At 37.4% G+C, this 14,314-nt stretch overlaps 2 protein-coding genes across 2 annotated transcripts; both read right to left on the reverse strand.

Moving 5' to 3' along the window:
• Positions 1-15: 15 nt before the first annotated feature.
• LOC105188318 (odorant receptor 13a-like) lies at positions 16-3,916 on the reverse strand. The gene is made up of 5 exons (XM_011149709.3): positions 3,049-3,916; positions 982-1,081; positions 707-817; positions 322-477; positions 16-168 (listed from the first exon to the last, which is right to left on the reverse strand). The coding sequence occupies exons 1-5, from the start codon at positions 3,846-3,848 to the stop codon at positions 115-117; spliced, it is 1,221 nt and encodes a 406-aa protein (XP_011148011.3). The 5' UTR covers positions 3,849-3,916; the 3' UTR covers positions 16-114.
• A 3,054-nt stretch (positions 3,917-6,970) lies between these two features.
• LOC105188510 (odorant receptor 4-like) lies at positions 6,971-12,250 on the reverse strand. The gene is made up of 7 exons (XM_025302427.1): positions 11,776-12,250; positions 11,693-11,719; positions 11,136-11,586; positions 8,759-8,888; positions 7,533-7,643; positions 7,122-7,313; positions 6,971-7,024 (listed from the first exon to the last, which is right to left on the reverse strand). The coding sequence occupies exons 1-7, from the start codon at positions 12,014-12,016 to the stop codon at positions 6,971-6,973; spliced, it is 1,206 nt and encodes a 401-aa protein (XP_025158212.1). The 5' UTR covers positions 12,017-12,250.
• Positions 12,251-14,314: the final 2,064 nt, after the last annotated feature.

The following is a 14,314-nucleotide window of genomic DNA, read 5'->3' on the forward strand; positions in this document are numbered from 1 at the left end:
TATTTTGATAGTAACTTTCAATCTTATGTATCTAATGTTTATTGTATTTGAGAATATATTCATTTGTGTTTTTACAAAATATATATCTTGTTTTTTCTTATAATTCGTTATACTTTATGTAGTCATAGTCCGCAATATATTCAAATATGCGATGGAAGTTCTAAGCACCTAAAACACAAGAATGTATCTTTCTCTATTGTTATAATTTATAATTATAATCAACATAATAACGGCACTTTTTAAAATTGTTAGTGATACAATGTACATTCTTATAATAATTACTTATAATAATTCTTATAATAATGTGTTTACGTCACTTACGTCCCCAAAGGTCGCGATAGACAATTGAAATAATTTTCCCGCGGTTATCCTAATCAATTTACTCGATCGTAGAATTATCAATACAAGACCACGTGCAGTGGTTTTATTTAAGTTGTACCAATTAGTCATATATGCTGCCTGCCCAACATTTTTGCACTGATAAGTGAATTAAAAACATGTAAATTCCTTGTACATGTTTAAAAATTTGGTAGGGATTTTTAAAAATATTACGGGACATTTAAAAATATTACGGGAACTTAAAGTTCAATTATGCTAAAACTGAAATAAACAAATGAAAAGAATATTTCTTTCTTACTTATATAACAATATTATATTTTACAATGAATTTAAATTTGTCAAATAATTTTAATTTTGCGACTGATACCTGTTCTGTGAGTATTTCACCAATATAACAAAATATAAAAAGATTGAATCCCTGCGACACATATACAATAACATAAGCTGCTATTTTCGCTCCGTCAAAATTAGCCCAATTCTGGAAAATTGGAAAATGTAGTCTTATCTATGGTATATAAAGACGCAAACAGTATACCTTTAGCTATGTACTTTCTGTAAGTGGATACATTTTCTATTTTGTTATAATTAAATGAATTAGAGAGAAGATAACAAGATATTTATTTCTCCATATTTTCAGCATACCATAATGGAATAATATCCGAGCAAACACATTGTTATTGTGCTTCCTGTTACTTCCACAAGGCTAGCGTCATGGAAGATATTCTCCATGCGCGTTATAAAACTGAAACGTACGTAACTATATATGCGTAATGTCGCTAAGCTTTTGCAAAAAATAATATACGTATGCGAATCGAAAAAAAATTAAGTATGAATTCACAGTATCCGTAAAAATGGTGGTAACATCTGCCTTGTGAAAACCTTTAAACATTGCATTTATGCATTATTGCATATAATAAAAACCTGCTTATGTATCCCTAAATAAAATTATTCCGAATACACAGGGTGATCCAAAATTCCCGCATTCGGACTACAGGACATGATACTTTATGCTAAAACAAACAACTTTTTCCTTTAGCAAAATTGCGTCCGACAAGTAGTTTTTGCAGGAGAGAGTGTTAAATTTAACGAGTAAGCGCTCTTGTCTATATAACGGCTCAAAGCCGGCGCGCGCCTCACTCGTGAGTATTCAGTCCATGATTAGTAATCATAAGTTATTATTATTTTAAGACGCTCATACGGTTCTTTTGTGATTTGTTTACGACATTTTAAGACTGTGCTTAAGACAATTTTAAATAATAAGAATCAATTATGAACAATACCGGGACTTGACCTGCTTTCGTATTTCTATTGCTTAAATAATGAAAAGTTAATAAAATAAGTATTGCCTTTATTTCTTATGTAATAAATGAATAAAATATTGTCTGGTTGCACAATATTATTTGAAAATAAAGACAAATGTAAATAGTATAATATATTTTGCGAGCTGTGAGCGTTCTATTATTTCAAATATTGCACAATTACGTGATAATTAAATATCATTAAACTTAAAGAATAATTTACTGAACAAGCGTATACATAGGAGTATACATATTTGTAACAGTGATTAAAAGTAAACTATTGAAAAAAGTAAAATATTTGAATTAACGTTTTTTAAGAGTTCTCTTTTTATTTTTTTATAATAGAAAATACAAAGAACTTATTTAAAATTCAAATTGTATGATATACTCGCGTCACGGTCTACATTTACTTATTATTATTGCTATATATACGTTAGCCTTTCAATATATACTTTCCTTACATGTTTTGATTATTGCGAGGAATATTGCTATAGTCTCAATGGTCAAGTTGGTTAAGAAAATAAATCATTGAAGCTGTAGCAATATTCCTCGCAATAATCGAAACATGTAAGGAAAGTACGTAATGAAAGGCTAACGTACATAAGCAATAATAAATAAATGTAGACTGTGGCGTGAGTATATCACACAATTTGAATTTTAAATAAGTTCTTTGTATTTTCTATTATAAAGAAATAAAAAGAGAGCTCTTAAAAGACGTTAATTCAAATATTTTACTTTTAATCACTGTTACAAATATGTATATTCCCATGTATACGCTTGACCAGTAAATTATTCTTTAAATTTAATGATACTATTTAATTATCACGTAATTATGCAATATTTGGAATAATATAACGCTCACAGCTCGCAAAATATATTACTATTTACATTTATCTTTATTTTAAGATAATATTGTGCAATCAGACAATATTTTATTCATTTATTACGTAAAAAATAAAGGCAGTGTATATTTTATTAACTTTTCATTATTTAAGCAATACAAATATAAAAGCAGGTCAAACCCCGGTATTGTTCATAATTGATTCTTATCATTTAAAATTATCTTAAGCACCGTCTTAAAATATCGTAAACTAATCACAACAAAACAGTATCAGCGTCTTAAAAGACACTACTTGATTACTAATCACGGACTAGGTACACGCGTGTGAGGCGCGCGCGCCGGCCCTGAGCGTTACATAGCCAAAAGCGCTTATTCGATAAATTTAACATGCTCTCCTGCAAGAACTACTTGTCGGACGCAATTTTGCTAAAGGAAAAAGTTGTTTGTTTCAGCATAAAGTATCATGTCCTATACTCCGAATGCGGGAATTTCGGATCACCCAGTATAAATACAATTAAATAAATGACCACTTTTACTTGTACTGAGGATTGAAGGTTTCAGTGAAATTACCTTAATATTTTCAAATGACGTTCTACGATGTCGACCATTTTTTCTTTAACTATATAGTTCCCTCTCTCGTCTTCTTTGTCGAGCTCGTCCAGCCTTTTGTACAATACGTCTAATTGACCACAGGTGTGCGTTGCGAAAACAGCAGCTAAGCTACAAACGCCCACTATAGAAGAACCAACTACAAATGTCGACATGAACTGCACAACTAACATGATTTCGTTCATGGGACTAAATCTCGTATCAATAAATTTTCGATAAGATGGGCACGTCATCGGGTACATCGTTAACGTGTCATTATTAACAACGATGGTAACGGGTTTCATTGCCTTAGCTATGCTATAGAGTAAAGTACCGCCTTGCATAATTATTCCAGAGATTAAGGCAATGAGACGGCCCAATTTGGCCTGTTGTAACATTATCTCACGGTCGTCGACCCTTTCAACGAGTAGCCAATCCTTCTCCATTTGCTGTATAGAATCGCGAATATCGCTGCGATGTTTCAGTAACGTCATATAATTCATTAATCCCATGATCCTGTGAAGCAGTGGGCCAAATACGTTCAGCTTGGACTGGACGTCCTCTGCCTCGAGTATCATGTGGAGGAAACACGGTATCATTATAAAACACACTATAAACCAACAAATAATATTCTGTAGCAACACTATGAGCCTCCCAATCACATTTGATGCGCCCGTTAGCGGCCAAGCGCCAATTGGCTTGAGGTACCACCGATTCAGTTGAAGACTGTAATCGTGGTCACTTTTGGATTTGACGTTTTTTAACACTATTGTATCTGTCATGATCGCTTTGCGAAAGCGTCCGATGCAGTGCTGCAAAAATGTGCCCGCGCACACCACAGCGTGCGAGGGGAAGCGTCCCCTCCATGCGCCTTCACGCACACAACACTGCTGCTCCGCCTATCGATGTGAAGCCTCGTCGCCTCACGCCAGCTTCGCCGAGCGAGAAAAAGAAAGAGAATGAGATAGGGAAAGAGAGAATGAGATAAAGAAAGAGAATGATCTTCGCTCCTTCTCGGTCCTTCTCGCCCCGACTCAACTGCGTTAACGCGCGTCCGAGTGTATGTTGGCTTTCTCGGCGTGGATCTGAATCGTAAGAGCGATTATGATGTATCGTCGCTGCCGTGCTGCTGAAAAGATCCTCTATGTAAATTTTCTTATCAAATCAAGATGTTTACATCAATATACTATATGTATAGTATATTCACAATTTTATTCTACATATAATGACACAAGTATGTTACAATCAGAAAACATGCACATAGGCTTTTTTACAACAGCGACGATTTTTGACAAAATATGAAATAAATATAAGGCGAAAATTTAATATAACGTACCGGTACGTCGCCCGGAGCGAAAGTAACATACTGGCAATTTCCTAACGAACGTTCTAAGTCTTTATAAGAAACTTTTAAGCCGTTCGTTTATCGTTATGTTCATGGAATGAATGCGGAATTGATATTATCTCTTGAAGCAGCTGTAACACTATGAAAGCAATAGTGCTAAGAGAAGTTTATGCAACGTGTAAATGTTTATCAAATGGCGTTGACGGCGTTAATTCGTTCTTGATGCGGATCCAAGTCGCGGACATAACAATCATCTATACGACTATGTTAACCTACTCATAATAAAAACCACCATTGAAAACTAAGGCTAATAGCAGTTTACAGTTTGCAATGTACAAAAGAGAATAGCCACTCTTTGCCAGCAACGTGGACGGAATCAAGCCTTAAAAATAGCAGATATTTCTAGTTCAGTCACTGAACTGTGACTGAACAGTCAGGAACTGTGACGCAAGACAACGTCGTCTGGACAAACCCTGTTAAATATCCTCATATGTATTGACCAAAGTTTGTCTGTGAAGCATTCGCGCCCCGATTCTACGCAGAGTTTTGGATTTTGTTATTACTCACACATGCAATACGTACAAGCAACTTTGGCAGGGAAAAAGAGACGTACGCGTTATATCTTGCTTTTCACTACGTACTACACATTTCATAAGAACAAGTTGCACATGCATGCTTTCTGGCAACTGTAAATATGACAGTAATTGTTTTGTTTATATCTTTATAGATTATTGTTCTCATAGTTATTGTAATGTTAGTTGTTACTGTTTGCTGAACGCTTGCATGCAATTGCTTTAATTATTGCTTTCGCATCTTTTCCCTCACTCCTTCCCTAATTCCTTAGGAAATGTAGAACATTATCTAATGTTTCTCTATTAAAAGAGTCTTATTAGATAATTGTTTTACATTTCCTCCTGATGGAAGAACCACCACCTTCCCGCGGTTTCCATCGAGCAGTAATGTGGACTTGCAACCTTGCATTTTTTAAATTTATTGACACGCTTTCGTGTCACTTCTTCTGCATAATGCATACTATGAAAACAGTTTTCTTTACTGATTTTAGCGTTATAACAATAAGACATGTAAATATCTCCTATTTTTTAGACTTCATTAAACGTGATCATAATAAAACATGCAAAAATATCTGCTATTTTTAAGGCTTGATTCCGTCCACGTTGCTGGCAAAGAGTGGCTATTCTCTTTTGTACATTGCAAACTGTAAACTGCTATTAGCCTTAGTTTTCAATGGTGGTTTTTATTATGAGTAGGTTAACATAGTCGTATAGATGATTGTCATGTCCGCGACTTGGATCCGCATCAAGAACGAATTAACGCCATCAACGCCATTTGATAAACATTTACACGTTGCATAAACTTCTCTTAGCACTATTGCTTTCATAATGCTACAGCTGCTTCAAGAGATAATATCAATTCCGCATTCATTCCATGAACATAACGATAAACGAACGGCTTAAAAGTTTCTTATAAAGACTTAGAACGTTCGTTAGGAAATTGCCAGTATGTTACTTTCGCTCCGGGTGACGTACCGGCACGTTATATTAAATTTTCGCCTTATATTTATTTCATATTTTGTCAAAAATCGTCGCTGTTGTAAAAAAGCCCATGTGCATGTTTTCTGATTGTAACATACTTGTGTCATTATATGTAGAATAAAATTGTGAATATACTATACATATAGTATATTGATGTAAACATCTTGATTTGATAAGAAAATTTACATAGGGGATCTTTTCAGCAGCACGGCAGCGACGATATATCATAATCGCTTACGATTCAGATCCACGCCGAGAAAGCCAACATACACTCGGACGCGCGTTAACGCAATTGAGTCGGGGCGAGAAGGACCGAGAAGGAGCGAAGATCATTCTCTTTCTTTATCTCATTCTCTCTTTCTCTATCTCATTCTCTTTCTCTTTCTCGCTCGGCGAGGCTGGCGTGAGGCGACGAGGCTTCACATCGATAGGCGGAGCAGCAGTGTTGTGTGCGTGAAGGCGCATGGAGGGGACGCTTCCCCTCGCACGCTGTGGTGTGCGCGGGCACATTTTCGCAGCACTGGCGGTGGGCAGTGCTGGAGCAGGACGGTACATTCTAGCAATATAGTCTGTTCGAATGGGCGCCTGCGCCAACTTCAGAAGTTTCATGAACGCTTGCAACTTGCAATCCTGAGGGAAATGTATATATCTCGATCAATAGTTGTTTGTGTTCGAGTTCACATTGGTAGTATTCCGAGAAAATATCGCGTGCTGTGGCAACTATAAATGTAAATTCGTGGACATAATGTCAAATATATTTCAATCCGTTAACTATTATTACTCAAATTACTTTATCATTTCTCAAATTCCTTGTTATGTTCATTAAACGTACCGCGCAATATTTTGAGGATTATTTGAGAACGGAAGATATCTATTTTGATAGTAACTTTCAATCTTATATATTTAATGTTTATTTGAGGTCTAATATCTAATGTCTATTTGAGAATATATTCATTTGTGTTTTTACAAAATATATATCTTGTTTTTTCTTATAATTCATTATATTTTATGTAGTCAGAGTCCGCAGTATATTCAAATATGCGATAGAAGTCCTAAGCACCTAAAACACAAGAATATATCTTTCTCTATCGTTATAATTTATAATTATAATTAACATAATAACGGCAATTTTTAAAATTGTTAGTAATACAATGTACATTCTTATAATAATTATATGTGTTTACATCACTTACGTTCCCAAAGGTCGCGATTGACAATTGAAATAATTTTCCCGCGGTTATTCTAATCAATTTATTCCATCGTGGAATTATCAATATAACACCACGTGCAGTGTTTTTATTTAAGTTGTACCAATTAGTCATATATGCTGTCTGCCCAACATTTTTGCACTGATAAGTGAATTAAAACATATTGTAAATTCCTTGTACAAGTTTAAAATTTGCTAGGGATTTTTAAAAATATTACGGGACATATTGGGACTTAAAGTCCAATTTTGCTAAAACTGAAATAAACAAATGAAAAGAATATTTCTTTCTTACTTATATAACAATATTATATTTTACAATGAATTTAAATTTGTCAAATAATTTTAATTTTGCGACTGATACCTGTTCTGTGAGTATTTCACCAATATAACAAAATATAAAAAGATTGAATCCCTGCGACACATATACAATAACATAAGCTGCTATTTTCGCTCCGTCAAAATTAGCCCAATTCTGGAAAATTGGAAAATGTAGTCTTATCTATGGTATATAAAGACGCAAACAGTATACCTTTAGCTATGTACTTTCTGTAAGTGGATACATTTTCTATTTTTTTATAAAGGATATCCCAAAATTCATGCAAGAAGTAATTTTGATAGAAAACACAGTTTTAAAATTAAAAATTGTGAATTTTTTATTGATTCATAAAGTATACAGTATAGGGTTATGTATGGAATAGCATATCGGGTAAATGGCCTCCACGGTTTTGCTGGCACATGTGCACTCTTTTGTTGAAATTTTCCATGACCGTTTTGCATAAATGTGGCTCAATTTCGTTGATACAGCGTTCAATTTCCTCCTGCAAGGCGTAGGTGGTCGTGGGCTTATTGGCATAAACCTTAAACTTTAAAAAACCCCAAAGAAAAAGGTCCAACGGCGTTAAATCGCATGATCTGGGCGGCCAAATCTGATCACCAAAACGGGAAATTACACGACCAGGAAATGACTCATGCAGTAATTGAATTGTTTCTCGGGCTGTATGGCATGTGGCACCGTCTTGTTGAAACCATATGTCGTTCACATCCATATCTTGCAATTTAGGCACAAAAAACTGGTTTATCATATCGCGATAGCGAGCACCATTAACTGTTATTGCCTGACCAGCCGCATTTTCGAAGAAGAATGGTCCGATGATGCCTCCAGCCCAAAATCCGCACCAAACAGTGACACGTTGTGGATGCATTTGTTTCTCAACAATCACTCGTGGATTTTCTGAACCCCAAATGCGACAATTTTCTCGATTAACCAAGCCATCAAGATGAAAATGAGCCTCATCGCTGAAGACGATTTTGTTCGAAAAATCAGCATCCACTTGTTGTGATTTCATAATCCATTCAACGAACTCTCTTCGCTGTGGCTGTTTACCCGATATGCTATTCCATACATAACCCTATACTGTATACTTTATGAATCAATAAAAAATTTACAGTTTTTAATTATAATATTTTTAATTATAAACCTGTGTTTTCTATCAAAATTACTTCTTGCGTGAATTTTGGGACATCCTTTAATTAAATGAATTAGAGAGCAGATAACAAGATATTTATTTCTCCACATTTTCAGCATACCATAATGGAATAATATCCTTGCAAACACATTGTCATTGTGCTTCCCATTACTTCCACAAGGTTGGCGCCATGGAAGATTTTCTCCATGCGCGTTATGAAACTGAAACGTACGTAAATATGCGTAATGTCGCTAAGCTTTTACAAAAATAATATACGCATGCGAATCGAAAAAAAATTAAACATGACACAGTTTCCGTAAAAATGGTGGTAACATCTGTCTTGTGAAAACCTTTAAACATTGCATTAATGCATTATTGCATGTAATAAAAAGCAGCTTGTGTATCTCTAAATAAAATTATTCCGAATATACAGGGTGTCCAAAAACACCCGTCCACTCCTTCTAAAATGTAGAAAATTAATCTTTTTGGGGATCTGAAAAATTTTTATAGTTATGTCGGGTACACTTTTTTGATTGGTGATATTATCAACTTCCGGCTCCGACCGGAAGTGGGTTATTTAGACCGGAAGATCGTTTTTTAAATGAAACATGTATATTTTTATAGCGGATTCCAATTGTACGCATAAAAAACGTAATTTCGGTTTAAAAAATTTTTTTCGAGCTTGGACCCGGTTCGCATGGAACCCTTTTCAAACTTCAAGGACTGAATTGTCGAGAAAATATTAGGTGCGCAACTAAGTTTCCGGGTATCACACATGGATGGCGCTAACGACACATGTAGTCGACATACATGTCTGAAGTTGTGTTTTTTATAGCTTGGACATCTGTTAACAATAACCAGTCGTAATACCAATACATATCGCAACGCAAAAATATTTTTTCTAACAACGAAGATGTCGAGTTTTGTGCCAAATAAACAGCATTTGCAGGAAGCTTTGCTTTTCTGCTTTAATTTGAAAAAAAGTGCAGCTGAAGTCATTTGCTTGAGGAGGCCTACGGCGAACATACACCATCGAAAACTACGTATGAAGATTGGTTTAAACGCTTCAGAAGGGGCGATTTCGACACTGAGGGCAAGGAGCGCTCCGGAAGATCAAAAATAATTGAGGACGCCGATCTGCAAGCGTTATTGGATGAAGATGATACACAAACACAAGATCAACTTGCGGAGGCATTAAACATGACTCGCCAAGGTATTTCCAAACGTTTACATGCCATGGGAAAAATTCAAAAGGAAGGAAAATGGGTGCTGCATGAGTTGACTGAGAGACAGATGGAAAATCGAAGAGCCACTTCCGAAATTTTGCTTTTGCGGCATGAAAGAAAGAGTTTCCTGCATCGAATTGTTACTGGCGATGAGAAGCGGATATATTTCGAGAATCCCAAACGCAAAAAATTGTGGCTTTCACCTGGCGAAGCATCAACATCGACGGCACGGCCAAATCGCTTCGGAAAGAAGATAATGCTCTGCGTTTGGTGGGACCAGAAAGGAATCGTGTACTATGAGCTGCTGAAAAGAAGCCGGGCGAAACTGTCAATGGGCATCGTTACCGACAACAATTGATCAATTTGAACTATGCATTGCTCGAAAAACGGCCAGAATGGGATACGAGACACGAACGAGTGATATTGCAGCACGACAAAGCTTCGTGCCATCGCACTTCCATCATCCAGGATACCATCAAAACGCTGAAATGGGATATACTACCGCACCCGCCGTATTCGCCAGACCTGGCCCCTTCCGATTATCATTTGTTCCGATCGATGGCGCATGGCTTGGCTGGGCAACACTTGGCCAATTTCGGAGAAGTGCAAAATTGGTTGGATGAATGGTTTCGGTCCAAAGACGCGTCGTTTTATCGTCGCGGGATTCGTGTATTGCCAGAGAGACGGCAAAATTGTGTAGCTAGCGAGGGACGATACTTTGAATAAACCATTTTTTGTATTTCTCTTGAAATTTTCCATTTTTCATTGATCAAAAAAACCAGGAAACTTAGTTGCGTACCTAGCAATGTCAACTTACGTATTTTTCGATTTTCTGTTAGATAGTACTGTTATTTTCTCGACAATTCAGTCGCTGAAGTCTGAAAACGGTTTCGTGCGGATCGGACCTAAGTTCAAATGTAAGGTCATTTATAAAGGTCATTTAGAGGTTAAAAATGACGATTTTGAAAAAAATTTTTTAAACCAAAATTACGTTTTTTTATGCGTACAATTGAAATTCGCAATAAAAATATGCATATTCTATTAAAAAAAAAAACGATCTTCCGGTCTGCATAACCCACTTCCGGTCGAAGCCGGAAGTTGATAATATCACCAATCAAAAGAGTGTATCCGACATAGCCATAAAAATTTTTCAGATCCCCAAAAAAATTAATTTTCTACAATTTAAAAGGGATGGACGGGTGGTTTTGGACATCCTGTATAAGTACATATACTTTTACTTGGTCTGACGATTGAAGGTTTCAGTAAAATTACCTTAATATTCTCAAATGATGTTTTACGATGTCGATCATGTTTTCTTTAGTTGTATTGTTTCCTCTCTCGTCTTCTTTGTCGAGCTCGTCCAGTCGTTTGTACAGTACGTTTAATTGACCATAGATGTGCGTTGCGAAAACAGCAGCTAAGGTGCAAACGCCCACTGTAGAAGAATTAACTACAAGGGTCGACATGAACTGCATAACTAACATGATTTCGTTTGTGGGACTAAATCTCGTATCAATAAATTTTCGGTAAGATGGGCACGTCATCGGGTACATCGTTAACCTGTCATTATTAACAACGATGGTAACGGGTTTCATTGCCTTAGCTGTGCTATAGAGTAAAGTACCGCCTTGCATAATTATTCCAGAGATTAAGGCAATGAGACGGCCCAATTTGGCCTGTTGTAACATTATCTCACGGTCGTCGACCCTCTCAACGAGTAGTCAATCCTTCTCCATTTGCTGTATAGAATCGCGAATGTCGCTGCGATGTTTCAGTAACGTCATATAATTCATTAATCCCATGATCCTGTGAAGCAGTGGGCCAAATACGTTCAGCTTGGACTGGACGTCCTCTGCCTCGAGTATCATGTGGAGGAAACACGGTATCGTTATAAAACACACTATAGACTAACAAATAATATTCTGTAGCAACACTATGAGCCTCCCAATCACATTTGATGCGTCCGTTAGCGGCCTAGCGCCAATTGGTTTGAGGTACCACCGATTCAGTTGAAGACTGTAATCGTGGTCGCTTTTGGATTTGACATTTTTTAACACTATTGTATTTGTCATGATCGCTTTATAAAAGCGTCCAATGCACTGCCGCGGTGGGCAGAGCTGCCAGATTCGCTGCATGCCACTAAGCACGCGCATATGGAGGGGGAACGTATGCACGTGTGAGGCGTATCCGTGTGCGCTCAGCGGTCGGCAAGCTTCGAATAGTAGAGAAGGAAAGCGCGATCTGCGCGATCTCTTCCTTTTCTATAGGATAGCTATAGCTATAACACACTGCTAGCTTCAAGATACGCGTTAACTCGCCGACGATATTTTCGCGCGGGCGAAAGAGTGAGAGAGAGCAATAATTTGGACAATTCACTCTTGGCCAACATGTACGTCTTTTTCGCAAAAGAATAATGTTATGTTACGGAAAAATAACTTATGTTAATTTGTGAGATAATTTATTATTAGCACTCAAGAAATATAAAAATAAATTATGTAATTTAATTTTTAAATTATTCTATCACTGCAATCTGTAGTGTGCTAAACAAATAAATATAATGAAATAGAGCAAAATAATTTTGCGATTATATGCATTAACCTATTGCACATTTATTTTGTAAATAATAACGTGCATATTGTTCCTCAACGGAAACCGCGAGAAGATGGTGGTCTCTTCTGTCAATAAGAAAACGTAAATGTATGTTCCATTAATGTAAATGAAAAAAACGTTTTCTCTATTATAACTATTTTATATATAGAATAATTTTGATATATATACAGGGTGGTTGATTATAAGTTGTCAACCCGAAATGTGAAGGTAGATTGGGTTAAGATAAATATAAAAGTCCCATACCGTTTTGCGAAATTCGCAATAATTATCGAGTTATTAATGACAAAAATCTGAGGAATGGGAGCGCGCCGACATAGATAATTGGAGAAGCGTTGCAGCTGCTTAGGCCACAGCGCGGCCCAGTTGATCGAGAAACTGTTGCCGGTGCGCGGCGAGGGGAAAGACAATGCGCTGCTATTCGTTGTTTCATCTCGCCGGACCTACGTATCGCCGCACGCCGCCAACAGTTGCTGGGTCGAGTGGGTCGCGCTGCCCACTCGACCCAGCATTCGCGTGGCCTGAGTAGCTGCAACGCTTCTCCAATCATCTAATCGGCGCGCTCCCATTCCTCAGATTTCTGTCATGAAGAACTCGATAATTATTGCGAATCTCGCAAAACGGTATGGGACTTTTATGTTTATCTTAACCCAATCTACCTTCACATTTTGGGTTGTAAACTTATAACCCCCCGCCCTGTATATCACATGATGACATATGATTACACGTGTGATTAAAAGAATGTATATACAGGGTATCCTGAATGTGATCATTAATATTTTGTGTACTGGTAGATTGGGTGTAGCCGAGAAGAAAAGTCATGTACCATAATGTTAAATTGGCAATAGTTATCGAGTTATTAATTGACATGTGAGCCAATGAGCGCGTAGAAAGCGCTGGGCGGCCGCCTCTTGTCGCTTGCGCTCGCTCATTCGTCGTTCGCGCTCGCTCGCTCCTCGTCGCGCGCGCACGCCTCTTGCCGCTTAAGGCCATCACACGTAGAAAAATTTTAACTGTAACCGTAAGGTTGTAAGAAAGTTGACCAATCACAGTTGATTATTATAATGTCACAAGAGAAAGGATCGACTGTGATTGGTCAGTTTTCTTACAACCTTACGGTTACGGTTAAAATTTTTCTACGTGTGATGGCCTTTACGGTTGCCTCTCGCCGTACGAGGTAAGACATCTTCTTATACACAGAGCCCGTCCTGTCGTTTTCTCGTGCGCTCATTCGTTTACACATTTTAATTAATTACGGAATAAATATTGAAAAAATTGTAAAATGGCACAGGACTTTTTTAATTGTTTTAACGAGTTCTACCAGTACACAAAATATTAATGATCACATTCCGCACACCCTGTATATACATATACAGGGTGTTTGATAGCTGATCATGCAGACGAAAGTTGGAGATAGATTGGGTGTAGCCGAGAAGAAAAGTCATGTACCATAATGTCAAATTGGCAATAGTTATCGAGTTATTAATTAAAACATGTGAGCCAACGAGCGTGTAGAGAGCGGAGGGCGGCCGCAGTAAGCACGTAGACATTTGATACAGGCGGAGTCAGTGAGTGACTGTAGGCAAGCGCACGCGGCGAGGGGCAACGTAAGCGACAAAAGGCGATCGCGCGCGACGAGGAGCGAGCGAGCTTTTTCTTTATAGCTTTTTCCTTATAGCTCGCTCGCTCCTCGTCGTTCGCGCTCGCTCGCCTCTTGTCGCTTGCGCTCGCTCGCTCCTCGTCGCGCGCGATCGCCTCTTGTCGCTTACGTTGCCCCTCGCCGCGCGCGCTTGCCTACCGTCACTCACTGACTCCGCCTGTATCAAATGTCTACGTGCTTACTG

This window comes from Harpegnathos saltator, unplaced genomic scaffold (assembly GCF_003227715.2).
Source record: "Harpegnathos saltator strain DR-91 unplaced genomic scaffold, Hsal_v8.6 scaffold115, whole genome shotgun sequence".
NCBI classification, from domain to species: Eukaryota; Metazoa; Arthropoda; class Insecta; order Hymenoptera; family Formicidae; genus Harpegnathos; species Harpegnathos saltator.